We start from the raw sequence: 14,845 nt of genomic DNA, 5'->3' as shown, positions 1-14,845 counted from the left end.
AGTGCCTACACTGCTGTGGCACTGGCAGATTACTTTTTTTAAGCTTTGGAAAACTCCTAAGAATGTTTGCTCCCTTCCTAAGAATTCAACAGCAGCTTTTTCACTTCATTTAAGTTCTCAGTAAAAATGGATTCAGATGGCAGAAATACAGTAGAAGGATAACAAGTTGCTGTGTAGCACTTCTTTACATCTTCTTCATTTGAATATCTTAAACCTATATCCAGCTTGTTCAATTTGCTTTCCAACCCTGAATCATGAGTCTTCTGGTAATCTGATCTGTGCTGATGTGGTAAATCACACCTATTATATACATGTCTCTTAAAAAAAAAAAGTGTTTTGACAGGGTTCTATTTTTTACAATTTACTTCCTCATCCAAAGTTACTCAGTAAACACTGCTGCATTAACTGCTAGCAATGAGACTCATGGTTTACCATCCATTTGGTCACAGTTAAAAGAAAATAAACCCCCAAAATTAAGTGTAGTCATGCAATATGCATCTGCATTTACTGAACAGTCTTACTGGCTTTTTTCAGTCTAAGGACAATAAATTAGAGCAGGGTGCAGGGTCCCAAACTCCCACCAGCTGTGCCCCATCCACAAAGAGCAAACTGTTAGTTGTGTGAACTTGGCTGTGTTTGAGCTGACAAGCCCTCGTAAGAGACAGCACAGCAGTAATGGCCCATATTGCTTCCAGAGCAGCAAGCACCTCTGCATGGTGCTCAGAAGGTGTTTAGAGATACCAGCTGGGACAGCCCTGCTTCCTGCTGAATGTGTGCCATATAAACACACTTTTTACATCTGAGAGTTTAAAGGACTGGCATTCGTGTAACCAACTGCGTAGGAAGCCACACTTAAAAAAAAAATCTTTTTCTGGGCTTTGCCTCTTATTTGAGTCATACTTGGGCAAAAAGATGAACAGACTAAGCTTTCTAATACACGGCTCAGTTTCCCACTGTGTACTGCATACCACCTGAGAGCTCCCTCCAAACGTACAGGTGTGTAGCACAGTAATGAAAGTTACAAGGAACATTGACTGGGGACCCTTCCTTTGCAGACGTTATTTTCATATTGTGCATGACCTCTGTGGAACTAACTGCTGTGGAATCTAACTGGAACTAATGAGTTACAAAAGCAGGTCAGAAAAGAGTTAGGCATGGATGAGGAGACATCCCACAGAAGCACTGGACATCTGGATGTATATTCAGTTACTGGAAAAGTAAGAATTCTGCTCCCAAATGACCAACAATCAGGTTTGCATGTAGCTTGAATACTACTCAACTAGCTGGGGTAATGCACCGTTGGTCTTAACCAGTTCTGTAGATGTGGTTGTGTTTCTAAACTTTCTTCCAGTGGTAAAGAGTAAAGAACACATATTGTATTTTTCTTGCTTAAAACTTTTTGGTAAGGTGCAGCACCATCAACTCAGGCATGCTTTCTGTAAATGTGGACAGTGGTTAAAAAACAAAACAAACAAACAAACCCCAAAACCTTTCTAGAAGTTGCTGAAGGGAATGTTATTATGACTAAGAGGCTGGATTCACTGCACAAAACAGCTATTTCTAGAGATGAAGCATAAAGGTTAAACAACTGAGGACAAGATTGCCAGATGTAAAATGGAAAGTTTCCAATTTAGGAGCAGCAGAGGAAGAACAGGAATTAATATGCAAGGACCAAATTAGCATTATAAAAATCCTCCAAGCCAAACCAAATGCCATTGAAAATAAACTCAGGAACTCTCCTCCTTCTCTTCTGCTCCCTACATTCCAAGGAGGATTGAATTTAGAATGACCATGGGGAATTTTAGAGAAATGTTACACTAAAATGCTGAACAAAGGCTTTAAAAGGTAGAGACACTGTATGTGCTTCAAAGACACTATTTCTGTCTTTATCATGCTAGATTCTTCTTCAGTACTTCTGTTTGAAAAAGGAATAAATGTTTTGGACTTAAGTTTTCTTTTATCTTTAATGAGATTGGTAATGATCGGACAGATTCTTTAACAATTTTGAAACTGGGGTAATAACTGATAATTTCTACCTGGCTTATTACCTGGAAGAAAAACCAAACACAAAAAACCCCGTAAAATAAAAAACAGATCAACAACCAAAAACTTGGCAAATACACAAAATCCACTGGTTGTTGACTTTTCATCCCAGACTTCGCTTCAGTGATAGCTTTGTTAGCTTTACATATAGTGATACACTGTCACGCTGGTGATCCTATGATGCAATAGTCTTTGGCAGATGGGTCTTACTGGTCTTACACACATTTTTCTGGCATGAGCTGGCAGATGTCCCACTGCAGGAAGAAAAGCTATTTCACTGCTGATACGTCAGGTTTATTATGTAACATGGTAGGACTTAAAAAATGGAGTCCACTGTGGTATTCCTCAAATTGAAGAGACATCATGGATTGTTCAGTCCATGACAAGGGCTATTACAGACTTTAAATTGGACTCCTGGAAAATGGGTGCAGCAGATTAAACATCAGCACTACTAGACTGATGGCTGGCTCATCTGTGGTACAGCTTTTCTGTTGAACTTGCATTTTGGAAAGCTCCCACAGGATCTGACAGAAATAGAAGCTCCCACACACAGCCATGATCCTGTCACAAAAAGCAGAGAGACACAAGGAATTGTACTGAACATATATGAGAGACATATGTAAGAAAAACTGGATAGGAGAAAGTACATTTAAGCCTGAACAATCAGGAAGAGCAGAGTGTCAAATGCTGCAATCAGACAAACATAAGTTAGGACTTTCACGATAGCAAACTCTGGCATGGTATCTTATGGTGCTGCACCTTTTATATGGGTACGTGGTATGTCTGCATGTGCCTATGCCCCCATATGGACAGGCACTAAAATTCCAGCATAGAAACTGGCAACCAAGGGTAAATCAGTGATATCCAAAATTAGCAGAATAATTTCACCATTGATCCCTCTGATTCAATCCCTGATCATGTAGCAATATTGCTTGCAGGTTTTAACATCTGATCCTACTGTACATAAAACATTAGCCCAACAGCCATATATGATATTTGTGAGACACATGACAGTGAAGCCCTACTTTCACTTTTGTAACAGCCATGATTATGTCAAACACACAATTACCCGCTGCATTTTAAGAGACACAGCTTGCAAAGTGGTTTTGTTGACCTAATATTTAGGTACCTCCAGACAAACAGAAGAAAGCAAAATTATGAATCTCCTACCTTATGTTTCAACACTCCTCCCCAAAAGCTGCATCTGAGGTTAAAGAGCAAATAACATGCCAAAATACCAAGATTCCTCACATTATGTGGGCGGCCTGAAAAACTCCACAAAATGCAAATGTAATCAGCTATTCAAAGAGGAAAATTATTTACTGATAACAGCTCATCTCTTACATTGTTTCTCAGCACTGAGATAAATGATATAAATACATTTCACAAGTATGAACCATATGTTAATGGCTAATGCTGAAGGCAGAATGTGGCAGGAGGTGAAACAGTGGATACTGGGTTATCCTCTTCACCTGACAGGTGAACATACTTGTATCTGTGATTCTCAAAGCATAGTTCTTAAATAAATCATTAAATATTTTGAGCAGGACAGGCTACTCTTCTACAGTCCAAAAATCATATGCAGCATTAGCAGGAATTAAAATCTATCCTCTCTGAGTTTACTAACGGGATTCATTTTACCTGAACTTAGCTGTATAAGCAAGTCATCTAGTTCAGCTTCACCTGTATCATCACTGGAGAGAGGTAAGGACCTCCTGATTCAAACTAAGCTAAGGTCAGCGTCTCAAATAAACTGGAAGGATTTCCCCCTCCCCTCCGACCTGTTCAATGCTCTCAATGCTGATTGTGGCACAAGTGTAGATGGCTTGGTCAGACTGGACACATACCTTTTAACTAAAAGCAACGTGAAATAAATCTCACCTCATGTCCCAGAAGGAACTTGACAAACTCCTTCAGGAAATACCCTTGTCAGGTCAGAGAGAACCTAATTAACACTTGAGAGGGTTTCCTGCCAGCCAGCTACTATCAGCGGCTCACTGCTGTTTACAGGGAAGACAACTAATGGCACATGCAGAAGAGTTAAGATGAAAATCAACCTGTCAGGAGACAGGCACGGCTATCCAAGCATCTCTGATAAAATATGAACATACGATAGTGAAGGAAGGAAGATCAAAATGCTCTCAAGTGTGCAGATAAAAACAATATATGTCTTTATTCTGGTAAACTGTATAAGATCAAGCTTTTGCTTCACAGCTTTGCAGGTGTGCAGCAGAGGGAAGTATAGCAAGGGGAAGCTGACAATGAGACACGGGGATTCTAAAAAGGAGAAAAATAAAATACAGAAAGCATCTGAACCCCCAAATACAAGTGTGGGCCCACACAAACATAATGCACTACAACTGCAAGATCAGACTTAGGTGGATTAGATTTGATTTCTTATAATCTACTTTGCCCAAAATTGATTACATCTTTCTAATGCACTTAATGAACTTCCTGAACCTTTAAGGGTTTGGCTTCTAAATCTGCCTGCTCCAATTTGTCCACTAGCATCTCTTCTGAGGCATCTTACTCCATGTCTGGATTGTGAAAGATCCTGAACATGCTCACAGTTGTATTTAGGTGACTGCTGTTCAGCACTTTCTGTGTTGGCCTCAATATTTTGGGAGACTTCACAACAACTTGCCCAATAACTTGTTAGTGAACAAACAAAATCAGCTAACATAGCTAAAACAGGCATATTCAGGTTGTTACTGGAAGGCAGGAAGGTGAACAGACAAGGGGCAAGCATATAGATACATTGCTGTGCAACCTAGAAAAAGACTAGCAAGTGTAAGACAACATACGAAGGTAAAAGAGCTATGGTTACAAATGCTGTCACTTCATAATGGACTTTCCCTTTCTCTCAAAAGGTCAAAACTAAAACCTCCATCAAAACTACAGAAATGCCAAATATTCTGCAATAGTGTTCACACCATCAATGTTAATACATTAGCAGCACAGATATATAAGAACTGGAGCGCAGCTGTCAGTCAAACATTTAAACTCTTCCTTGAAGTAGGTCAGTATTTCCAGGCAACCAGAACATAAAAACAAAACAAGTGACCTCCATGCCTATTATAACAAATCTCCAGCAGGGTCTGGGTTTACGAAATGACTGGGCGTGATGCAAATGTTGGCTGCTGCACTGGAGAGACTGGCCTATTTGTCACTCTAGAGAAATTGTGATCAGACAAGAATAAAATCATAATAAAATAGCAAAGGAGATGGCAGATGTTTCCCACCCCTAAAATGCATGCCTTGCCCCTGAAAATGCATGCCTTGCCAGATCAAGACTGTCCTTTGACCAACACGGCCTTAAGGATGTAGGCTGACCATGCCACAGATCTCCACCTACAAGTCTCAAAACAGAGCAAAACATTGCTCCTGTTGGAGCAAAGAACTAGGGGGTAGTTTACCAGCTCATAAGGGTTAGATACCCTCAGCAGTCCACAGGACAGAACGCCCTATTAGCTGGGTGGCTGGCAGCTTTCTATGGACAGGCTGTGTAGCTATATCCTAGGAATAGTAAAAGATAAAGTTGTTCCTCTCAGCTCACAACTTGCAGGCACTGTAGTCTCTTAGTTTGAACCCCTCTCATTCCCACTTCCTGGACACACAGCAAAAATTAAACCAATTAATTCAGAAACATGCAGGTCATCTTCCTCAAACTAAATCTAAGGCTTGCTTTATGAAATCCTTAAGAATCAAATAAACATTTGTATATGTACATTTCCTCAGCTGAGCTCAATATCAGGGGCACTCAAGCTTCTGAGACAGGATGTCACTGCCATCCCCCTTGCACCTCCTCTCCCCTCCACACCACCACAAGCACCTACCTAGGAAAAGCTATAAGCTGCATCTTTCACACATTTGCGTCGTGGCTGCATTTTGGGTGTGGGTCAACTTTTGTGCCTGACATACATCAGAGGAACCTGCTGCCCATACGTATGCAAATTTATCAGTAAGAGGTCACTGTCCTGGCTTTTAGCATCACGCCGGCTCCTCACTTTATGATTAGGCCATTCACTGAAATGCAGTCTCCCTGGCCCAGTGCGTGGAGACTCCCACTGTCTTGCTTTCACATCCTGGTGAGACAAGGCTGTATGGCTGCAGGGTAGCAGCAGGGTTCAGGTTGTGTTTCTGCTGCGGATCTCTTCTGGGCACAAACATGACTGGCCACTAACATAGTTGCATTAGTGCCAACTCCCAAGTGAAAACACTGAGGCTGAAGGTAAGCCGTGGAAACTCATTCGGCTTCCCAACTGTGTGAAGTGAAACAAATTGTTCTGCTTTTTGTGAACTTAATTGCTCTCAATATATGTGGTTGCTAAAACCAAGCCGGCTCAGCGTAAACCCTGCAAACTGGGCATAACCCCAGTGCTGTGCATTTGGCTTGCCAGCTGCATTGCCCTTACTGTGCATATATACAAAAGCTCCACATACCCAAAGGCTAGTGTTGTAGGGGGAGAGGAGAGGCACCTCTTAGACTGCTCTAGGGCAGAGCAACCACCCTGCAGATGGGAAGCGTGCTGGATTACATAGCAAGGGGAGATCTGGCACTTGGACTTCTCCTGCTGTGTCAAGGCAGGCAGCCTGTCCATTCATATGGGTTGTGCCAGCCTGGATGAGGCATCTGAGTAAGTCCTGCCCAGTAGCAGGGAGCCTCCTTCTTTCCTCATTTTCATCTTCCTTATCAGCCAACATTGAACAGAAGGAGGAGGGAAAACCACAAGAAGACCTTTAAGTCTTCTTCATTCCCTGGAGTCCTCCAACACTCCCATAGTAAAATTAAGGCCTCCCAGGCAGAGCTTAAGAGCACTACTCTACTAAGTACTTCTGGAGGACCGGTCTGCTAGTGGGAGGAATGCCCTGGCTAAGTTACGCCATGCTAGCTAATGAGCAGTTCCATAAAACATTGATCTACAGCATGGGTGTCAGGGTTTTCAATTCGGGTTTTCAATTCGGGTTTTCAATTCTGCTGACTACATGACATGGGGAAGGTGGAATCTGGAATCACAGTATCAGGAAGAGTTGAACAATACATGCTATTCTTTCCTTTTGTATAGTTTCTTTGGAAATGTACTTTGACAGAATCAAGTAGATCTGTTATTCATCTTTTGGCCAGCTCTAGCAATAATTATGGTCTCAAGATAATACTGATACATGAGAGCAAGTAGATCTGCGCACAAGGTGGCCACCTGTACTTCTGGACTGTGGTATGCTTAGCACAAGCTAGTGTCTCTCCAGAGTGCAGCATGTATCTGCAAAAATTAATTTGGGGACATTGCTAGGTCTTTCAGTGGAGATTAACAGCATCTTCTTTGGCAGTTAGCCAGAGACATGTGAAACGGCCTACAACTGCTCTCAGGACATCCTATACAAATGAAAGAGCTTAGTAATAAGAGGTAAGCATTTTTATTTTACGGTAGTGAAACTCAGGCACTTAGCCCTACACTAAATAGCAAATTAACTGCATACATATAGCTGGACAGACAGATGGGTTCTCCTGTGCATTGCAGCTGGCTACATCTCAGAAGATTAGCATAGACATCCCCTTGCTGCTAGGATAAACTCTACTGCAGAATGAAATTGCTCCCTATCAGTCTAACAGAAGAGCCTCTACTACATCTCCCAGTGAGTTTTACTCACTGCCAGCCTGGCCCAAACTGAAGTAAAGGACAAAGGCACAGGAAGATGAACAGAGCTGCACCTCTCTGAAACTCAATGAGGGAACACTGACTTCACAATCAGATTCAGATCGCTACTTTCTGCTTTCAGCTGTCGGTGCACCAAGCTCACTCACAGAGGAAACTGAGTAATCCCAGGTAGTTTCCTTTTGAATCACATCTAGTGATATTTGTGTTCTGGAAGGGATGAGACAAGCTTATTTCTTTTGGTGAGAAATGTCTTACCCTGCCAGCACGTTTTGGGACAAGAAGCTACTCTTTTCTATTTGGGTAGTAGTGGGAGATAATCACAACCCAACTCCCCAGAGACTGGTGTTGCCAGCAAAATAAGGCACCTAAGAAGTGAAGTGGTTGCAGGGCAAGTCATCATGTGGCTGTTTTAGAGGCCATGAGTGGGATCTGCTGTGCCCTTGTGAGGATTTGTAACACTGCTATATCTTTTTTCTCCAAGGCTGGAATTGCTTTCACTGGTGGGTTCACAGAGGGGAGGAGGAAGGGAATGTATTTTGGAAACTGTATGAAACAAGTTGCCCACATCAAACTCTCTTCTCTCCTCCTCTTGAGTTTTGCAGAAAGCAATTAACATTTAATGTAAAACAGCCTGCTTTGATAGCTGCCTGAGTGCCCCATTAAACATTTTCCACACCTCAGGGGAGACAAATATCCAGTCATAAATTCCAATTTGTCATGGATTTTCTAAGTCACAGGTTGACAGAAGAAGCAGTTATCACTCTCTGATCAATATGCAGAGACCATTACACTCTTTAGCAATACTCTTCAATGTACACAGCAAGAGTTAGAGAGTAGATTTAAAAATCAAAGCCCTTTGGTTTTGAACATAAGGCTCCTAGAAAAATGTTAGCAGAGATTATTTCACCAACACAGCACTGAGTCAGTAACAAAATGTAATTCCCTGCTGGACGAGTGCCATTATTTGTTGTGATTGTAGTTATCACTATTCATCTTCTATTTACATACCATGTAAATGTATACCATACTTTGTAACAGCACATGGAAAACAAAGCCCCTGCTTAGAAGAGTATTAACACTTCTGCTCCAGTGACAAATTTAGTTCTACCAAATATTTAACAGCAGCAGCAATGTGTGCATCCTGGAATTATTTGGAGCAAACATTTACATGTGCGATCCACAGCTCCAGCCAGAGCTGGTGAGCACTGGAGGACAGTAACTGCAAAGAAAAAAATCACCCTCCCATCCTCCCAAGTCCAAGATAATAATGCAGAAAACTAACTAGCCAAACAAGATTTCACCGTTAAGACTGTGAGTTTGTAATCTCCAGTAGTCAACCTCCATCCCTGGGTGATGAAAATGAGGAAGAGGAACAAAGAGAGGAGACTAAGATGATCACAGGTTTGCAAAGGTTATGCACACAAAATAATTTTCTGCAGGCTGGGCTCTAGTGCCTCTGTAACTTCCCTCCATTTAAACCAACAGAGTTTCGGCCACGATCCAGCATTCCTACCTTAAGCACCTGCATGGAATCTAAATTCTCGGTGACCTGTGAAACTGTCCTCCTAAAATAAGTGCCTAATTTCCTCTGTATTGTCAAACGGGAGAGCTGCCCTTAGAGGCCTCCAGAGAGAGGCCTTATTAACTTCTCTCGGCTAAGAAACCTTCCCTCTTTGCCTGTCAAGACCCTGACTGCTCTTACAGGCAGACCTGCAAACTCCATCACAGAGCAACACAAGTCTGCAGTTCTCCAGCACGTTTCATTTCTCAACATATGCTGCCAATTCAAACTCAACAGCTTCTTTCAATTTATTCAAAGAATCAGGTCTTTTCCTTTTCCACCATCTGACTCTAGAAAGCGGTATCTTTTGAGGGACTCTCCAAAACACCCAGAATTTCTAAACGAAAGCTGTCTTCTTTCCACAAAAACAAGGCACATCTCTCTTCAGCTTTTTACTTTAGGTTGCATCATCCTTTGCTGTTCTATTGTCTGATAAGTGTTGCCAACTGTGAGTCACTGAACCATTGATTCAGCAGTGGTTGTATGAGAATGGGTCATCTGAGTCCACACCACTGGGCAGGCGGGAGGAAGAAGGCCTAGTCTGCACACCAGCTGTCAAGCAGTCAGTATAGCAGGAGAACAGTATTATTTTCCCCCCCATCAGATTACTGACATGATCTGCCTGCGTAGGCTGCTCCAGAGGACCTCGCAGTGGACGCTGCCTGCGTGCTGCTGAACCTCCTCCTGATGAGCTGGCCTGAGCAGCAGTAGGCTCTGCCTACGCCTGCTTTCTCTCTGTCCTGTAGATCTTGCATCATTAATTGCTGCTTGTGTCTAATGGGGGGCAGGTACTTCAGTAGCCAGGAAAGCAGCACATGGAGGATATAGACAGAACACACAGCATCCAACTTGAATCTTTACTTGGTCACTAAACAGTATATAACATGTGATAGAGGGCTTTTCTCTGCTACTGTGAAGCAAAAGTCCCTGTCTCAAGTTGCTGACTGTTGTAATTCGCTGTCATTTGCTGTAGCCTGTGTTTGAACGCTGCAGTCCGTGTTTGAGGTGGCTCTCTTGCAGCTGTGTGGGAGGCTGGTCAGCAAGAGAAGAGTCGCTGCTCTCTGGCAGCCTTAGGGGCTCACAAGACTGCAACTACATTCGTTAACCTGCCCTACCTACAGAAGCATCTCTATCGAGGACAGCATTTGCATCAAAGTCTGCCTCCACGACACCGCAAGGAAGCGTCAGAGCCGGGGAGAGAGTCTGGCTTGGTCATAAAGTGGTAAAACTGATAATGTGATCAGCATAAAACGGATGTGGGGAGAAAAGATGTCATTTATTACTTCCTTATGTGGCATCTATACTTCAGGATTTTTCCAGAAACAAAGAGTCTAAGGAAACAAAGTAAAAGTCACGTCCAATCGCTTGGTTTCTGCTGGCATGACACCTTTCTGAGAAAACAGCTTTTCTGAACTCATGCCCAGCAACTTTCATGACCTTGATACAAATCTCTTAATCTTGGTTCCCTATCATTCGAGTTAGCGAGAATCTGCTTTTATCTCCAAAAATATTAAGTTTCTAGTCCCATCTTGCTCACTGGGGCTGGGGGATGTTCAAAAAGGTGACTTGGTGAGGTTTAAAAAAGGCTAAAATAAGAAGAAAAAGTGAGCAGGTTAAAAACATACAGGCAAATTATTTTAACCTCCTGTTTAGTTTTTTTTTTTTAACTGTGGGAAGGGAGATTTTCCTAGGGACTGCTGGAAGGTGGAAAGAGGTGAGCTGCTACCGGGGACACGGCTTCTGCAGGGGGCTGTAAGGATGCGTCGTTCAGCTCTGCTCCCAGCCCGAAAGCTGTACCTCAACAGCTGATGGAGTTCCTAAGCTTCCATGTTCACTGCCCCACAGGGATTAGGCCAACATGCGCCTTTGATGCAAATGCAACGGCAAACTACTCCCAAATTAATCTGTGTCACTCAACAGTAACCCAAACTTTGCAGTAAAAGGAACAATTCTAACTTTGGCAAAGCATAAGCAGTACAAAGGGCAGTGCACTAGGACTCCCAAAAGAGCACAAGTGGTATTAACACCAAAGGTACACTTTTCTCATAGCCACGTCTACTTTTTTGGCAGCAGACAGGGATATGGAAAATTACAGGGGGGAGAAACATTCCAGAATTAATACCCCAGTTCCAGTATTCGTTAATATTTCGAACAGCTTCTGCAACAGGTACTTCTTCTTTTCAATGTAGGAGACACGAGAGCTTATTTCTAAACTGATTTTTTTTCGTAAGGGCTAGATTAACCATCCTTATTAGCATTATTTTACTTAACTAGTCCTTACCTTACTAGCCCTCCTGCCACCCATCTCCCTCAACACCAGAAGTGTTCAGAGTTAAGGACAACTACAGGCAAGCAAGGCGCTAGGCACAGCCTTAGGTTAGCAATGCCTGCGTGTGTGATTTGGCTAGGTTATTTTTGGTTTCGTTTACAGAAATAAGGTCCTTTTACTTGTGTTCCCATGCATGCATATCTACTGGTGGGGGAATATCCCAGGGTGAGATTTCTTGTGCGATATGAGTTTGTGAAATAACAAGCTGAGTCTGCTGATGTTGAAAAGGCAGCCTATTCTGAGTTCTTTTAAGCATTTTCTTTTTTTTTTACATGCCCTTCTTGCAATAGGAGAGTTGCTCTCTGCCTCGGTGCTTACGTCAGCCTAGAGGACCCCTCCCAGACAGCCTGTGGAATCACAGTGTAAGCCTCTTGGCACGTGTTTCGATTCTCTTAGACTTGGAAGCATTGGAAAGAGAACTAAAATCTGCTCTCTCGGAAAATATGTTCTTCTCTCAGTTCCCAGCAAACCTTAGCCTTAACTACTATGAGATGACTGCCTGGCACTGACAGAAAAGCAAAACAAAAATTCTGTAAAGCTGGATTCTGAGCACATAAATGTTGGTGCAAAAGTAATTTTAGTCTGATTTACAGATAGCAAGGCTGTGGTCTAAATGTGTAGCCCAGATCATCTAAAAAAAAAAAAATCTGAAGGAGATAAATGACCTAACTTTCCATCCACAAGCTTTGGGAAAGAGTGAAGTCACAGGGAATGATGACATTTGAGACGATAAATAAAAAGCATTCACTTAAAAGTAAATGTTCAATGGAAAGACTGCCTCATTCTTTAGAAAAGCAAACATAGCTCAGGCTTGCTAGTTTGCATGTCATGAAAACTCACAGTCCTAACAAATGCAGAAGCCTCTGGCCTCTATCCTTCCTTTGCTCCGTGAAGATTTAATAGTACATTACCTGAGCGAAATCTATTGCTAAAACCAAATTAATGCCTGAAACTATACACTGGTGTAACTGACCGCTCACACTGAGAAGTGTGTGCATAAAAGGCTTGCAAATCAAATGCTGCTTGTGACGCTTACATTCACTTTGCCATGCACTGTCCTTCCTTTAAAACATAAAAAAACAACAAGCCTGGAGCATATGTGTAGACCTATAAAAAATGTTTCTTACTCATAAATCAGTGATTTACTGCAGGGCCCCACCAATCAGAGTGGATTCGCTTTCACTTGAAGGTACAGGACTGTAGGAGCTCCCGCAGTTCTGAGTAAAGAGATGGGAGACGCCAGCTCCAGGGGCAACTGGGAGTTTCTTCGGGCTTGGAGTGGAAACGAAAGCCCTCCATGATGGACCTGCTCGCTGCCCTGCTTCCACACCTCTGCTCGCCCAAGCCCCCACCAGTGGCTGCCACCGCAGTGCTCCCCGACCTTGGCGTCCACCCGCCCCACCTCACCTGCTGTACACCAGGCACTCCGTGTGGTTGATCTCCTTGTCGGAGCGGTAGCGGCTGTAATCCTCCCACAGGTCCTTGATGGCAGTGACCGCCAAGATGAAGAGCACAGGGGCCAAGGCCAGCTCCGGCTGGAAGGCGTTGACAGCCGGCACGAAGTTGAGGAGTGCGATGAACACGAAGTAGACGTTGGCCAGGCGGTGGAACTGCTCAAAGAGGTTCTTGGGGAGGAAGGAGAGCACTGTGTACTTGGTGGTCTTGAGGCGGTTGCTGGCCAGGACTGTCCTCTTGGACTTCTCCGCCTCGGCCTCAGGTAACAGCAAGTTGGAGCGCACCAGCCGCGTCTTACTCTCCTTCCTCCGCCTCCTCTTCCTCTGCCTCTCCTTCCCCTCGGGCAGCACCTGGGGCGCTCCCTCTCCTCCTGCAGTGCCCTGGGACATCGCTGCCGCCCTCCCAGCCGGCTTCGCCCGGGCAGCGCGGGCAGCTCCCACCGCCAGCCACGGCCCTAAGTTATCATCCTCCGCCGCCCGCCACGGCTCTCCTTTCCTCTTCCCCTCCAGGGGGAGGAGGGCTCTCTCAAACCCTCTCCACGCCGCTCTGCCGGGACCTCGCTCGCTTTCTCCTCCTCCTCCTCCTCCTCGGCCGGGGAGGGGACGTGGGCAGGCGGCGGGGCGAGCCCTCCTCCCGCGGGCCTCGCCCCGTCCCGCTGGCGGGCCTCGCCCCGGGGCCGGCCCAGGGCACGGGGGATGCGGCGGCCGCCGTCCCGTACGCCATGGCGCGGCCGGTGGCGGGGGGCGGGGGCGCGGGCAGGGCCGGCGGAGGGGTCGGGGGGGGGGCGAACGGGAGGGGGCGGCGGGGGCCGCGGGCGGGAAACGGCGGAGAGCGGCGCTTCCGCGCGCAGCCTGCCCTGAGGGCCGCGCCGCCGCCCCGCTCCCCCCGCCGGGCACCCCGGGGTGCGGGCCCCGCCGCGGGATGCGGGCCTGCGGGTGACATTGTACCGGCTGCTGTGACTTTCCGTTACGTGTGGGGAGGAGGAAGAGGAGGTTTGGGTGTAGAAACAGAACAGTTTCCACCGAAGCGTTCGCAGCTCCGCACCAGCCTCCATCCAAGGTCCCGCGGCCGGCGGGAGTTTTATCAGCGGCCTCATTCCAAAATACCCCGCTTTTCTGACTGACACCGTGCGCCGCGGTTGCAGCCGTCTCCGCGCGCAGCACGGACCGTTCAGCACGACGGCTCCTGACTCCCCATTTCTATGTGCCGCAGCCAAGGCAGCGCTTTGGGCAACCCCAAAGGTGGCAACCAAAAATGAGGTTTCTGATGGGACGCGTGAGGTGCCGCCGGCCATGTGCACGTCCAGGCTATAACGTGTGTTGGGTTTTATGTGGATTTTTCTGTTCCTTTGCGGCAGGTCTTTCCAGCGAGGGATGGAAAATGCCTGCCTCTCGCTGTGAGGTTTGCGCTCCACGCTTTCTGGAGAGAGATGCAGTTGTGGGTGAAGATGGAAAGCACGATAGATAAACTTGAAATACAGAAGAGAGAATAATCCAGACAGAAAGACTTAGTCTAAAGTCACAAGCAAATAAAAGTATGCAGATGTTTAAAGAACAAATAATATGAGAATAATGAAGATTATTGCTACTGGACATGAGAATTTTCAGCATCTCTTTAGATTGGGGTTTAAGAGCAGACGCTTTGAAGATGGGATTCCTCAGGCGGCATAAAAGGCTGCCACAGGTCACTCCAGGCTGTCTCTAAACTGTAGCACAGATGAATTTAGTGGTGTGACCCTTGGTCCTGATCCTGTGATATCCCAAGGTGGGATCATATTGAGTACAATAGCAAGCCCCTGAT

General features: G+C 45.1%; 1 protein-coding gene across 1 annotated transcript in view; it reads right to left on the bottom strand.

The window, feature by feature from the left end:
- Positions 1–13,596, bottom strand: part of ATP10A (ATPase phospholipid transporting 10A (putative)) — a 114,763-nt gene extending 101,167 nt beyond the window's left edge. Inside the window, exon 1 of the mRNA XM_068395645.1 lies at positions 12,998–13,596. Coding sequence (XP_068251746.1) covers positions 12,998–13,434 — 437 coding nt within the window. The 5' untranslated portion in view covers positions 13,435–13,596. The remainder of the gene's footprint in view (positions 1–12,997) is intronic.
- Positions 13,597–14,845: the final 1,249 nt, after the last annotated feature.

Source organism: Nyctibius grandis, chromosome 2, assembly GCF_013368605.1.
Source record: "Nyctibius grandis isolate bNycGra1 chromosome 2, bNycGra1.pri, whole genome shotgun sequence".
NCBI lineage: Eukaryota > Metazoa > Chordata > Aves > Nyctibiiformes > Nyctibiidae > Nyctibius > Nyctibius grandis.
The sequence above is the reverse complement of the archived record's forward strand: the minus strand, read 5'-3'. Positions and strand labels throughout refer to the sequence as shown.